At 40.9% G+C, this 14,417-nt stretch overlaps 1 protein-coding gene and 1 long non-coding RNA gene across 6 annotated transcripts in view; one reads left to right on the plus strand and one right to left on the minus strand.

Moving 5' to 3' along the window:
- pcnx2 (pecanex 2) overlaps positions 1 to 14,417 on the plus strand; it is a 31,115-nt gene that overhangs the window by 12,213 nt on the left and 4,485 nt on the right. For 2 of the 3 annotated variants that reach the window (XM_061790885.1, XM_061790886.1), the window contains exons 13-36: positions 60 to 202; positions 434 to 587; positions 755 to 787; positions 967 to 1,138; positions 1,219 to 1,329; positions 1,723 to 1,814; positions 1,900 to 2,009; positions 2,997 to 3,105; positions 3,255 to 3,347; positions 3,426 to 3,576; positions 4,406 to 4,547; positions 4,623 to 4,800; positions 6,896 to 7,004; positions 7,083 to 7,212; positions 8,207 to 8,265; positions 8,382 to 8,597; positions 9,107 to 9,360; positions 9,431 to 9,664; positions 10,500 to 10,603; positions 11,011 to 11,155; positions 11,746 to 11,976; positions 12,118 to 12,275; positions 12,354 to 12,470; positions 13,413 to 13,594. In XM_061790885.1, coding sequence (XP_061646869.1) covers positions 60 to 202; positions 434 to 587; positions 755 to 787; positions 967 to 1,138; positions 1,219 to 1,329; positions 1,723 to 1,814; positions 1,900 to 2,009; positions 2,997 to 3,105; positions 3,255 to 3,347; positions 3,426 to 3,576; positions 4,406 to 4,547; positions 4,623 to 4,800; positions 6,896 to 7,004; positions 7,083 to 7,212; positions 8,207 to 8,265; positions 8,382 to 8,597; positions 9,107 to 9,360; positions 9,431 to 9,664; positions 10,500 to 10,603; positions 11,011 to 11,155; positions 11,746 to 11,976; positions 12,118 to 12,275; positions 12,354 to 12,470; positions 13,413 to 13,594 — 3,427 coding nt within the window. Of the gene's footprint in view, positions 1 to 59; positions 203 to 433; positions 588 to 754; positions 788 to 966; positions 1,139 to 1,218; positions 1,330 to 1,722; positions 1,815 to 1,899; positions 2,010 to 2,996; positions 3,106 to 3,254; positions 3,348 to 3,425; positions 3,577 to 4,405; positions 4,548 to 4,622; positions 4,801 to 6,895; positions 7,005 to 7,082; positions 7,213 to 8,206; positions 8,266 to 8,381; positions 8,598 to 9,106; positions 9,361 to 9,430; positions 9,665 to 10,499; positions 10,604 to 11,010; positions 11,156 to 11,745; positions 11,977 to 12,117; positions 12,276 to 12,353; positions 12,471 to 13,412; positions 13,670 to 14,417 lie in introns of all 3 variants that reach the window. The other variant, XM_061790887.1, reaches the window with a different exon arrangement.
- Positions 646 to 10,608, minus strand: LOC133486151 (uncharacterized). Of its 3 annotated transcripts, none has more exons than XR_009790939.1 (5): positions 10,412 to 10,608; positions 7,042 to 7,194; positions 2,967 to 4,790; positions 1,230 to 2,007; positions 646 to 1,128 (listed from the first exon to the last, which is right to left on the minus strand). It is a non-coding gene; the product is annotated as an uncharacterized LOC133486151 (long non-coding RNA). The 3 variants fall into 3 exon arrangements; XR_009790938.1 differs by having other exon boundaries at positions 646 to 1,131; XR_009790937.1 differs by having other exon boundaries at positions 646 to 2,007.

Raw genomic sequence — 14,417 nt, forward strand, 5'->3', positions numbered from 1 at the left:
AGATGTATAAAATTGTAATTTCAGAAGTTGAATTCATACGTATATAACATATTTTTCAGGAGGAAGACTCTTTAGATGATTCCTCAGAGACCACCACTCAGGAGAAGCCCACCAGGAAGATATACTACAAGCTCAAGCTGTTTCCTGGCAAGTGGGTTAACATTTTATACGACCGACTCACCTTGCTCGCTCTTCTGGACAGGTAAGGTAATAGGTGAAACTTGTAATGTAGAGAGACCATATCATTACAATTATTTTTGGGGAAATATGTTTTAAAAGCCTTAAAATAGCCCTCACATACGCTGTAATCACATTGAAACTTTTTAACCACGCCGTAAACCCATTTCATCACCAAATTTTATTTTTAATATGCCAAACATAAAAATCACACCATGGGGGGATTACTATAATCGGAAGGTTTTGGTATGTGTAGGAACCAAGATGTTCTGGAGAATCTGGTGGCTGTTTTCATGGCCTTCCTGGTTTCCTTCCTCGGCTTTTTGCTGCTCAACGACGGCTGCTTCAAAGACTTCTGGGTTTTTCAGTTCTGTCTGGTTATCGCCAGCTGCCAGTACTCCTTACTGAAGGTAGAACTAGGCGGAACACTAACCATCAGTAATATCAACTCAACATGAATAATCAAATTATTAAACAGTCTACTGTAGATTGCGCCTTTATAATATTGTATTAGCTCTAATTTTGTGCAGGTCACTTTACAAATTGTAATTTCACTCCGTGTGGATTTGCTTTGCAGAGTGTTCAACCAGATGCAGCTTCACCAACACATGTGAGTTACTTATCTATGGTTCAAAACTAATGATAAGTGTTTTACTTACAAAACATATGGAGTAGCTATCTATCTATCTGTCTGTCTATCTATCTATCTATCTGTCTGTCAATCTACCGACCTACTGTGTCATACACCGCTAGATACTGTAGATGGAATGCCATTGTGTGTATGTGCAGGGTCACAACCAGCTGGTGGCCTACAGCCGCGCGGCATACTTCTGCATCTTCTGCTCGCTCATCTGGACGCTGGAGCAACTCCTGCGCAGGAAGGACCTCCCCGAGTCCACCTTGTACGGCGTCACCATCGTGTGCCGCGACACGCTGCGCTTTTTGCAGAATCTGCTAGTGGGTACGGAAAAAAACCGAGAGACGCTCGAACCTCAAAGCCACTTCCGTTCTGAGCGAGTAGTTGATCGATTTCTGTAACAGGTTTCACTCACTGCTTCCCCATCACGTTTCTGGTGGGCCTTTTCCCGCAAGTCAACACCTTCACCATCTACCTGCTGGAGCAGATTGACATTCATTTTTTTGGCGGCACAGGTCAGCCACTCATGTGTTGGAATGTATGAGAAATTCCAGTAGAATATATTGTAGTCAGGCGCACGGTGGACGACTGGTTAGAGCGTCAGCCTCACAGTTCTGAGGAGCGGGGTTCAATCCCCGGGTTAGCACATCTGCCACATAGTTCTGAGGACCGGGGTTGAAATCCCGGCCCCGCCTGTGTGGTGTTTGCATGTTCTCCCCGTGCCTGCGTGGGTTTTCTCCGGGCACTGCGGTTTCCTCCCACATCCCAAAAACATGCATATTAGCTTCATTGAAGACTCTAAATTGTCCATAGGTGTGATTGCGACCCTAATGAGGATAAGCATGGAAAAATGGTTCTTTTGGTGGTAGATTATTCAAGGCCAAAGTGTTTGTGTGCTTCCATTCTAGCGGCTACAAGTCTGATCTCCGCAGTGTACAGCATCCTCCGCAGCCTGGCGGCTCTGTCTCTGCTCTACGGTTTCTGCTTCGGGGCCCTCAAGGTAGACGCGTCCAACGTGCCCCCAAAAAACACCTGGATGAAGTCTGACTGCGAAGCGGTAAAATGTTTCAATGCTTGTGTTGCAGGAGCCGTGGGACGAGCAGCACACGCCGGCCTTGTTCTCCGGTTTCTGCGGCCTGCTGGTGGTTTTCTCCTACCACCTCAGTCGGCAGAGCAGCGACCCCTCTGTCATGCTGTGAGGAAGATTCCAACATTTTGAACTGTCATACAAGTGCACTAAAATGAAAGAAAGCAAGACTAAACACAACTAAAACGAAACTACTCGCCCCTTTGAAACCGCCTTGCCCTGACGGTCCCACAATTGTAAAAATAAGTAAGCCACTGTAAAACTTCTCACCCTTTTTTGGTGCCTTCATTTAACTGTCAAACAGGTACAAATATAAGTTAACTCCTGTAAAAATAAAACTCAAAGGAAGTCAAACTACTTAACCTTTGATGATGCGTCTTAAAAAAATTATTATTTTTAAGGTATTTTTTTAGATCAATAATTTAATTAAAAAAACATACTCAAGATTTGCATAGATTTTTACTCATTTTAATTTTATTTTTATGAAAAAAAGTATTATTTTACAAAAGAAATTATTTAAAAAGCAATTCATTTAATTTTAAAATAAGCTTTTATTTTTTTGACATCTTTCCAAAGATGTACAAGATTCTCGAATTATTTTTTTAAATAAATAAAAATAAGTCAAATAAGTCAAATATTCAAGCTGTGACGACGTATAAGGGTCATACGCGTAATAACGTTGATTTTTAGAGGGAAAATAATGTTTTAAATTTGAATTTAAATGTTTTCGTGCTTAATTCTATGTACTTACAAATTAAAACAAATTACCACTTTTACATTTGTATTTTTTATCAAAACCTAAAAAATATATAAAATAATAAATCAAACAGTAAATAATACATTTAAATGAAAAAAACATGTTTTTAAAAATGTCTTTAAGCATAAAAGGTTCTTTTGGTGGTAGAACTGACACAGAAGTGTAAAATTAAGCAACCCGCAATAAACTAAAACTAAAATGAAGTCAAACTCAAGTCAAAACTCTTTGTTGACTTGACGATCATACGAGTGTAAAAACAAGTTAAAACTGTAAAAAGGTAACTAAAAAAAAGAAGGGAGTCAAAATACTTCTCGTCCTGTCGTGTCTTTTGCCTGCAGCTCGCTGATTAAGTCCAAAGTGATGCCCACGTTGGTGGAGGGCGAAGAAGAGCAAGGTCAAGACACAGACATCGAAGACCCTCTGCCCAAGAAGCTGCAGAATTCTATGGTGTGCGACAATTTATTTTGTATCAAGCCTCCAGCGAGCATTTTCCAATAGTCATCAATATTATCAGACTGCCTTTTTTTAACTCTGAGCAGTGTATGTATATGTATTATTAATGATCATAATCATCACAAATGCTGGATGTTCCACAGAAGGAGATTCTTCTGTCGGACGTGATCGTGTGCTCGCTGGCCTACATTCTGACCTTCGCCGTCACCGCCAGCACCGTCTTCCTGTCGCTAAAGGTGAAACTTCCCTTCTTAACCACTAGTCTGCCTCACTAACTCATATTACCGCATTTTTTGGTAATTTTTTTTTGTCAGCCCTTTGTGACCATCGTGCTGTACGCGCTGGCCGGGACGGTGGGCTTTGTGACGCACTACCTGATCCCCCAGCTGAGGAAGCATCACCCCTGGCTGTGGATTTCGCACCCGCTGCTCAAGACCAAAGAGTACCACCAGTTTGAGCCCAGAGGTCAGCGCTGTAGAACCTTATTGGTGGTCTGAGACTGACTGTTTGCTTACTTAAGTGGGTGATCTAAATGAGTGGTTCTCCAACCTTTTGGGGTCCTGGACCACCTGCAAATCTTTGATCGACCCTGAGTTCAAGTTAATGAATTTCCCCACAACACTTTCCTGCAGATGTTTCACAATAAAAATCATTATTTAAAAAAATGAATGGTGTATGCCAACTGAAATGCTAGGAGGCTCATAATTTGAAAAGAATACAGATCCGGGGTCCTTGAGGGGGTGAAAAGTATGTGGACTTTTTGAATGACCACTTTCTTCCACGGTACCAAAGGATGAACAGCGCTTCAATGACCAAAATCGTCTTCAAGCATGACAAAAGAAGTTCAAGCAGAAGCTCTCCAAAACGTCACAAGTTTAATGGCTGTAAGAATTGTGAAGCTGCTATCAAATAAGGGCTCCAATATCCAAATGTAACTTGACTTGTTACAATGTTTTGGATTGAAATAGCTTTTGATTTCAGTAAATATGACCTCTTAATGCTGCAAATTCAATAAATGACCGTTTAAAACTTTCAAACTATGCGTAATGATTTGGAACAGTGCATGATAGGTTTTTCCCCCCCAAAAGAATACTTGCATCATTTGGAGGTTGTTTAAAAAGAAAACGTTGAAATTTTATTCCGACGGTTGATGACTTGAAAATGATGCCCACTGTCATTTGTAGCAAAGATTTAGGAAGATTATACAAAAATATCGTTTGCATAATAATTTGGAATGCAGTGTATATAAAAAAAACAAAGAAAAAACAGCATACCTGCTTTTTGTGTGTGAAAGAGGACGCAGTGCTGATGTGGTTCGAGCGTCTGTACGTGGGCCTGCTGTGCTTCGAGAAGTACGTGGTGTACCCCGCCATCCTACTGAGCGCGCTCACCAACGACGGCTTCTCCCTGAGCCACCGCAAGAGGCTGGGGATCCAGTAAGACCCGCCTTACCTTCGCTCGGTCGCAAGGGGGTGGTGCTGTTGACGCGTTTTTTTGTTGTCCCCACGCAGCTGCGATGTCCTGCTGACCACCGTCGCCGGGATGAAGCTCCTGCGCTCGTCCTTCTGCGACCCCAGCTTCCAGTTCCTCACCTTGCTCTTCACACTGGTTTTCTTTCACTTTGACTGCCCGCGCGCTTCCGAGAGCTTCCTACTCGACTTCTTCGTCGTGTCCATCCTCTTCCACAAGGTGAGCCATGCATACAAGACAGTTATAGTGATGCTTGTTGCTTGGGTTTAAGCGCACTTTTGAGAAAACGCCGGTAGTGTCAAATGCTCTGTGGAATATCGTTAATCACTCTGCAGATCTGTTTTAGCTTTTTATTTGACATTTGTATTATTTATTTGGCAATGGTCAAAGCACATTCTCCAATATATAGTTTTAAATGTAAAATAAAAAATTGATAAAATAATTCAAATATAAGATACATTTTTTAAAAATGCTAATACTTTTGTAGACAATTTCTATTTTTGTGTCCATTTTTTGATTTAATAGGAGAAAAACAGAAACTAAACTATTTCATTACAAATAAAATACAGAAATTGATTCAAAATATTTGTCATTTAAAAATATTTTAATAGAGAGTAATAGAAATACATTTAGATGTACTTTTGTAATGCAATGTCAGTTTGTGTTTCATATTTTAACTTTATGTTCAAGTGGAACTTTTTTTGGTGAGAGCTAAAATCTTTGAATTTGTTTTTGGAAATCTAAAATGAAAAAATTACCTCACCCTCAAAAATGTTTTTTTAATCATTGTGTTATTTTAACAACATTGTATTGTTTTTTTGTATCACAGTTTTTCAATGTTTTTTTTCTACAGCTATATGTAAATTTTACAGAGAAATGTGTTTATTTTAACATATTTGTACTGTAAAATGTACATTTGGGAATGGTTAAGTAATTTACAAAATATTAATGTACATTTTACGTTTTCAGTGTTTTGCTATTTAGTTTTTTTCTGTTATGATTTTACAGCATTTAGTTGTAAATTTCATGTCTTTTTTTTACAGAGCAAGAAAAGAATACATATATATAAAATAGGAAATAAAATTTAAAAAATATAAAAAATGTTTAAGGCAATATAATTTTTTTACTTTATATTGAAAGAGAACTGTTTTAAAAGCCATTTATAAAGAAATGAGGATCAACAATTTATAATGACATTTGTTAAAGTATAATTTTTTGAAATATTTTTATTCACTAAATCATCATTAAAATAATATAATAAAATAATCATAAAAATGGTACCATTGTTTTAGATTGTAATTCTATTTTTGGCTGATTTATGATAATTTAAGAAGTTGAATGATGCATTTGAAGTGTTCAAAACTAAATGTATAGCGAGTGCATTCAAAGCTAAAGTCAAACCAAGGACGCTATAAGGATATACTATATGTACGCCTCTAAAAAAAGAAAGTATATCAAAAGTCAATAATAATATCCATCAATCATTTTCTATAGCACTTTAACTAATTCGGGGAATTAGTTAAAAGTGCTGCAGCCTATCCCAGCTGACTTTGGGCGAAAGAAACGGGGTACACCCAAGATTGGTTGCCAGCCAATCACAGGGCACATATACAGGTAGACGAACAAGCACCCTCACACCCAAGGACGATTTTGAGTCTTCAATGATCCTAAAATGCATCTTGTGGAATGTGAGAGGAAAGCGAAAACCCACCCAAGCACGGCGAGAACATGCAAACTCCACACAAAGATTCGAACCCAGAACCTCAAAAATGTGACCCAGGCGTGCTAATCACTTGTGCACCGTGCCAATCATTAATACTCCATCCATCCATTTTCTGAGGCGCTTCTCCTCACTAGGGTCGCGGGCGTGCTGGAGCCTATCCCAGCTGTCATCGGGCAGGAGGCGGGGTACACCCTGAACTGGTTGCCAGCCAATCGCAGGGCACATCGAAACAAACAACCATTCGCACTCACAGTCATGCCTACGGGCAATTTAGAGTCTCCAATTAATGCATGTTTTTGGGATGTGGGAGGAAACCGGAGTGCCCGGAGAAAACCCACGCAGGCGCGGGGAGAACATGCAAACTCCACACAGGCGGGACCGGGGATTGAACCCCAGTCCTCAGAACTGTGAGGCTGACGCTCTAACCAGTCGGCCACCGTGCCGCCATTATTAATACTCATGAGTGTAAAAAAAAAAAAAAAAAAAAAAAAAAAAAGCATTGTAAGATTCAGGCCAAAACTTTTTATCTCGCTAAATAAGGTCCTAAAATATATTGGAAAGTGTGCAGGTGTGTCTTTGTTTTGGTTGCAGATGCGTGAGCTGCTGCTGAAGCTCCACTTCATCCTAGTCTACATCGCCCCGTGGCAGATCGCCTGGGGCAGCGCCTTCCACGCCTTCGCCCAACCCTTCGCCGTACCTCGTATCCTTCAGTTACCTTTGTGTGTGTGTGAGCTCACCGTGACTTCCACAGGTTTGTTCTTGACTGGCGTGTGAACAGACTCGGCCATGCTGCTGCTTCAGACGCTGATCACCACCATCTTTTACACTCCGCTGGCCCCCTTTCTAGGCAGCGCCATCTTCTTCTCCTCGTACCCGCGACCCATTAAGTTCTGGGAGAGAAACTACAAGTAAGGCTGGAAGTCGCAGCATTATCACGCTTATGGTAAACTAAATATTTCATATAAGCTTTTCAATTTAGGAAAGTGTAACATCAAAAGATTGTCTTCTTTTTTAGGAAATGAATGGACAGACAAATGCAAATGCCACAAGTTTGAATGGTGTGAATTATTATGCTGTAATAACACCAATGCTATTTTTATTGAATATTTATTTAACAATTGTATTAGCTTAGGTTAGAAAAAAAATATGTAACATTTTTAATTAAAGGAAACTTATTTTGAATATAATATTTTAGAAAATAATTGAAGAAAAAGTCATTTTCTTGGTTAGTTTTAAAATGATAAAGAAGAATATGAAATATAAAACTATTTATAATATTAAATATTAAAAGGCAATTTTAGTTTTTGTTGCATTTTTTTTTCTTAAATCACAACTGATTAGTGAGGAAAAACAAAATACACTGACAATAATCAATATATAAAGAATGAAAGAATAAGTTACATTTTTTATATTTTTACTAATAATTCCTTATTTTCAAAATTTTATCGTTGTTGTATTGTTTTATATATTTTTGTGATAACTTAATACATTGAATGATCCATATGAATCTAAACTGTACAAATACACCGAGAATACAAAACGGCAAAATCAAATAACAATAGTTAACTTTCAATCATTTACATTTTCCCTTATACTGTATCTTTCAAAAAAATAATAGGACAATGACAAACATAGTTTTCAGTATTAATAGTTGGTTTTGTTTTTAGGAAATGATGGATGTAGACAGTAACATTTTGAATTATTCTTAATTATTCCTGCACCACTGATGCCAAAAGTACAGTATGCCCTTAAACCATGACATCCACTAACCAGACGCTGAGTGCACTGTTTGTTTACAGAGTAGTAGATGTGTGATTACAATTCCCGTCCCTTACAGTTATGGCGATGTTAGTTCCTTTCACATGAGAAGGTACTAAAACTAAAACTTTTCATCACCTGCAGCACAAAGCGCATTGACAACTCTAACAGCTGCCTAGTGTCTCAAGTGGATAAAGAGACGGGTGAGTTCCGGGCCACTTTTTATGACGTTGTTAAAGCTCTCCGTCCAGAGCTTCTGAATGACTCTTCCACTGGGAAGGGCGGTTGTGCTCTTATAACAACCGGCTTCTGCCGCCAGGCTGCGACGACAACAACCTCAACTCCATCTTCTACGAGTACCTGACGCGCTCGTTGCAACACTCGCTCTGCGGTGACCTCATGCTGGGCCGCTGGGGCAACTACAGCGCCGGGGATTGCTTCATCCTGGCCTCGGACTACCTCAACGCCCTGGTGCACCTCATTGAGATCGGCAACGGCCTCGTCACATTCCAACTCCGTGGGCTGGAGTTCAGAGGTATGGAGTTCCCTCGCTTAGCCCGGTATCACATTTGCTTTAAGCGACGGTTTTTGTATGGATTTTTATAGTATACTTATTGTGCTTGTAAAATTCATTCTCACACTCAGAGCACTCATTTGTTACAGTGTAGAATGGAGATGATGAAGCGAAGGAGGCACACCAGGATAGAGACCTGGGATGCAAAAGTGAAAACAGGGAAAGGGTTCCGTTTCCACTGCTGTACCCCAGGGCTCTATCCTGTGGCACCCTTCTCGTCATCATTTTCATTCTACCTTCGGCCACATCTTTCGTTAAGTTTTCTTTTTGTTGTTATGAGGATGGACCCAGTTCTACCTGTACACCAAACCTACTACCACCTCTCGTCTGTCTTTTTCTCTTATTGACAGTCTTTTTCGAAATAAAATGGCCATCATTTCGTTCCACTTCTCCGTACCAAGTCCACGCCAGCAAATACTTGCAGCTTTTCACACTTTATTTGACTGAAGCGGTGGTTTGCCTTTTGCCAGGAACCTACTGCCAGCAGCGTGAGGTGGAGGCCATCACGGAGGGCGTGGAAGAGGACGATGCCTGTTGCTGCTGTGAGCCGGGCCACTTGCCCCACATGCTGTCGTGCAACGCCGCCTTCAACCTGCGCTGGCTGGCGTGGGAGGTGACGGCCACCAAGTACCTGCTGGAGGGCTACAGCATCAGCGAGAACAACGCCGCCACCATGTTGCAAGTCTACGACCTCCGCAAGCTGCTCATTACCTATTACCTGAAGGTACTCGTCAAACCGAGAGAACATTCATCTCCAGGAAATCTCTTGCTCATCCATTTCTCCCCCCCTCTAGAGTGTTATTTACTACCTGGTGCACTCCCCCAAGCTGACCACCTGGCTCAAAGACGCCACCATCCACGAGGCGCTGCAGTCCTACACCAAGTGGCACCACATCGAGCGAGACCCTCAGGTGTTTAGCGTCAAGATAGACGAGGACTACGTGCACTGCCTGCAGGGGGTGACGCGAGCCAGCTTCTGCAACGTGTACCTGGAGTGGATCCAGTACTGCGCTGGCAAGATGGAGACGGTACCAAAGCCTAAGGGATTTAGTTGGGGTCCGCATTGTGGAAGGTTATTTGTATACAATGGCACCATTCATACACAAGACAACTCCACAATCACGTTTTCAGGCTGGATTTACGGTAAATGTAACCAACAGTTTGAGCAGATCAGGAAGTTTGTTCCACAGTTGAGAAGCATAGAAATGGAACGCTACTTTACTTTGTTCAGTTTTGATTGTGGAAACACACAATAAGACTGCACTCAATGAACTAAGGGGTCGGGAAGCCTCATATGGAACTAACAAGTAAGGTCCAAGACCACTCATAGCTTTGTAGACTAACAGTAAGATGTTCTTCCTCTACCTGCATGGTTTCTCCACGTTATGTTGGCTTACTCCAACATTGGCTTTCGCCAACAGTCCCTACATTTTTGTTTGGTTATTCGTAGACCCTAAGAAACTGTACACAATGTTTTTAAGCAAAAGTGGATTAAAAAACAAACAAAACCAAAAAAAACCCTGTATTGTTTTGGCCAAGAAAACAGTTTTTGGGGGTGTCAACAGCTACAGCTTCTGCAGTAAGCACTGAAAATGGTCCCAACCCAGTCTCGACAACTCACTTTATTTGCGTACGTCACATTTTAAATGCAGCCAAAGCCTCTTTGAAGACCATATTGACCAGACTCAGGAAGACAAGCATTTATACCGTAGTGTTTTCTGTCCTGGTGTGCAGTTTCAGATGTTCTTTAAAAAACAAACAAAGATAATATATACCATTGCTTGCCCGCAGACATCGGCACTAGGTTCCAATGTGCCAACATCCCGTATCATATAAAATGTGTCCTCATGTTTGTTTGTCCAGCCTGTTGACAGCGATGAAGACTCCCCTCTGGTGACTCTGTCGTACGCCTTGTCGGTCCTGGGAAGACGATCGCTCGGAACAGCATCGCACAACATGTCTAACAGGTAAGTCAGTCTGCTCAATCACCCAGATTATGGTAATCCCAAAATCCCAAAAGGAAACTGGGCTGTAGAGGAAGTTTCACCTCTAACACAAAAGTTGTCTTCGGTTCTGAAGAACCGAATCTTGAAGTGAGTGGAGGGGGCAAGAGTTTACAGAAACTAAAAAATGTGTTAAAAAAATCCTATGGTGGTTGTCTCAATTAGGCCCACGGATGAGCTGGAGCGCATACCAGCTGACTTTGTGCGAGAGGCGAGGTTCACTCCGGACTGCTCGCCAGTCAATTACAGGGCAAAAATAGACAAACAAGGATTGACACTCACATAGACAATTTAGAGTCTTCAAACATCCATGAAACTTGGGAAATCACTGGTGAGTCTTTTTGTTGTCTTTCTTTCCTTCCTCCATCAAGCCTGGAATCCTTCCTGTATGGTTTCAACACGCTGTTCAAAGGCGACTTCCGCATAGCTACTAAGGACGAGTGGGTTTTTGTCGATCTTGACCTACTGCAGAAGGTGGTGGCTCCCGCCGTCAGAATGAGCCTGAAGCTGCATCAGGTACAGGCCAACTGCGCATCCTTCACACTTCATGTGCAACACTGGTATCAAGTTTTAAAAAAGGTAACCGACTAACTGACCAACTGGCAAAATAGCAAAGAAACAAATTTCCTTACTAACCGTACAAATAACAAAGTGACTGACTGACTAACAGAATAAAGGACTGAATGGCTTACTAGACAAATACCCAATTGAATAACCAATGAACTAAGTGTCTAACTGACGACATAACTAACTTACAGACTGATTAATACAATGCAAAACAAACTAAATGGCTGACTTATTAAACAAATAACTAAAATACTGCCTCGCAGGCAAACTTACTGAATAACTAACAAACAAACAAACAAACAGACTATTTAACTAAATAACTAATGAACTACGTAAGTGACTAACTATATAACCAACTGACTGAATAACTTACTGACTTACTATCTAAAAGTAACAAACTAAGTGACTGAATTACTAGCTTAACAACAAACTGACGACCTGAAAACCTAAGGAACAAAGCACACCCTTCATGGAAAATCCCGACTAAAACCATCCAGTAGTGTTTCAGTCAGTCAGTCCACGGCTCCTCCCACTCCCAGGACCACTTCACGTGTCTGGAGGAGACGGAGGAGGCATCCATCTTGTACGAGGCCATCACGAACTACCGCAGTAGCCTGGTCATTTGCCACGAAAGCGACCCGGTCTGGCGCAAGGCGGTGCTGTCCAGCTGCGACACGCTGCTCACACTGCGCCACATGGTAGACGATGGCACGGACGAGTACAAGATCATCATGCTCTACAAGCGCCACCTCAGCTTTAAAGTCATCAAGGTAACGAGACAAATATTCCATGGTATGTTTATTTATATGGTTTATGTATATGGCGCAATTCCACTTATTGCGGGTGGGTCCAGAAGATATACCTCACAATAAATTGGGGGGGTTCGCTGTACTACTTAATTCTTTTGGTAGCTCAACAAGGAGTGCGTACGAGGCCTGTGGGCAGGCCAGCAGCAAGAACTGGTCTTCTTACGGAACCGCAACCCAGAACGCGGCAGCATCCAGAACTCCAAGCAGGCACTGAGGAACATGGTCAACTCGTCGTGCGACCAGCCGCTGGGCTACCCCATGTACGTGCAGCCAGACCGCGGAATAGAATCAAAGATATTCTGGGGTTTGACGTCAGTTCCTTTGTGGTGTCTATCCAGGTACGTGTCACCGCTGACAACGTCGTTCGCGGGAACACACAGGACGCTGCGTACCATCGGTGGAGGGGCTTCCGGCTTGGACGCCATTCGTTCCTGGCTGTGCTCCAAATGGCTCAGGTTTAACAGAACTGCCCTTACACGTCATGTCTACTTTCTACCAGTTTTGACTCCCTAAAAAACCCCTCGGGGCTCTTCCTGTGCCATTTATGTCTTCCTCACTTCCCATTTTTTTCCCCTTAAACCGCTGGACCAGTGTTAATACAAATGTAACAAAACCTCCTAACTTGTGAGTCACAAGGGTAGGGATTTTTGTCGGATTTTGTAATTTCCAATTCCAGTTCTGTAAATAGATCAATAATATACTGATACCATCAAATTGTACCTTTTGGCTCTATTATGGCCAATTTTGGGCAATTGAAACCCATGAAAACGACACTTCTTAATTCCTTGTTATTTACTGGATTTAATTATACAATTAGGATGGCATGGGTTTCTTTCGAGACGAAAACTAGTTCTTATGTTTTCCATTAGATTACATAATTTGTAAATTTTTGCTCAAGGGAGCAATTTCATGAATGATTCCTAGTTTCCAAAAAGGCGTTTAATGGCTTACTGTACTCCAGTGGAGCGAATGAATGATCCCATTTTGATTTTAGGAAGCGGAGGTATTCCCTGCTGACCATGGAGAAGTATTAAACTTTATTTTAAGAAGTTGCTGGCTGTCGAAAGACTGTAATCTTAGCAAGTTAAGAAAAAAAAGTTGTGCTGAAAATATAAAAAATGAATTCTTGAGGTTGTTTTAGAACCGGCAAGAATTGTGCAAACAAAATGCAATTTGAAGGGTTTGAAAAACTAATATTGAATTGCTATTTCATACTAATGACAAGAACTGATGTTAGTTAAAAGTATGCATTAAAAAAAAAAGCAAAATCAATAAATCTGAAAAATTACAGACTGTCTGTACGTAGGAGTTAAATCAAACAAGGCCTGAAGGTTAAGCAAAAACCTATCAAGTGTGAGCAGTTCACTAATCTGGCAATGTGTCACATACACCGTCAGGGTGCGCAAAGACAACCTGAACAGCTGCAACAGCGGCGCCAACATTGACGACGGTGACTGTGGCACCGGCGGGTCGTCGTCCCTCAGCCACAATCGGCCGTCGTCAGTCACCTCCAACAGTCTGAGTGTTTACCAGCAGAGAGCCCCCCGGACCACGCGCAGCCACCGACACCACAGCTCAGGTACAACAACAAATCTCGTGGAAATGCAACAACAACTGGGAGTGGACTTAGAATAGCAACATGGACAACAAAGTGGTAAGAAAAGTTTAAAAAGTAAAATGAGCTAACTGACAATCTAAATGATTAACTGAGAAGCTAACAGACTAACTAACTGAACAACTAACAAACTGACTGACTTACTAAATAGCTACAACTGGAATGAGACATAGTATAGCAACCATGGGTAAACTGGTTTAAAAAAAAAAAAAAAAAAAAAAAAAAAAGTAAGTAATAGACTAACATACAAAGTAACTGACTGATGAACTAAATAACGGAAAACAAATAGACTAACTGAAGAACTAACACACTAATTGACTGACTAACTGAGGACTACAACAGGAAAGGGCCTTAGTATAGCACTATGGACAAACCAATGACAAAAGTTAACTAATAACTATGAAACTAACAGACTGACTGACCAAATGACCAAGGAACTGACTAACAAATTAACTAACTGACTACACTGTACAAACTAACTAACTGACTGAATATCTAACTAACAAATAAACTAACTGACCGAATAACTTAATAACCGACAAATTAACTAACTAGATAACTAAGAAATGAGAAGGTTAGGTAACTGACTAACCAAATAACTTACAAACCTACTGACTGACTTACTGAATAACTTTCAAAAATATATGGAAAACTACCAAACTAACTCACTGACTAACACTGAATAAATAAACTGATAGATTTTAATAACAAATTCTATGATTAACTAAAAAAAAAAAATCCCTCTAAAAAACTTAACTAATAAATTGACTACATGAGTGAACTAATT

This window comes from Phyllopteryx taeniolatus, chromosome 11 (genome assembly GCF_024500385.1).
Source record: "Phyllopteryx taeniolatus isolate TA_2022b chromosome 11, UOR_Ptae_1.2, whole genome shotgun sequence".
Taxonomy (NCBI): domain Eukaryota; kingdom Metazoa; phylum Chordata; class Actinopteri; order Syngnathiformes; family Syngnathidae; genus Phyllopteryx; species Phyllopteryx taeniolatus.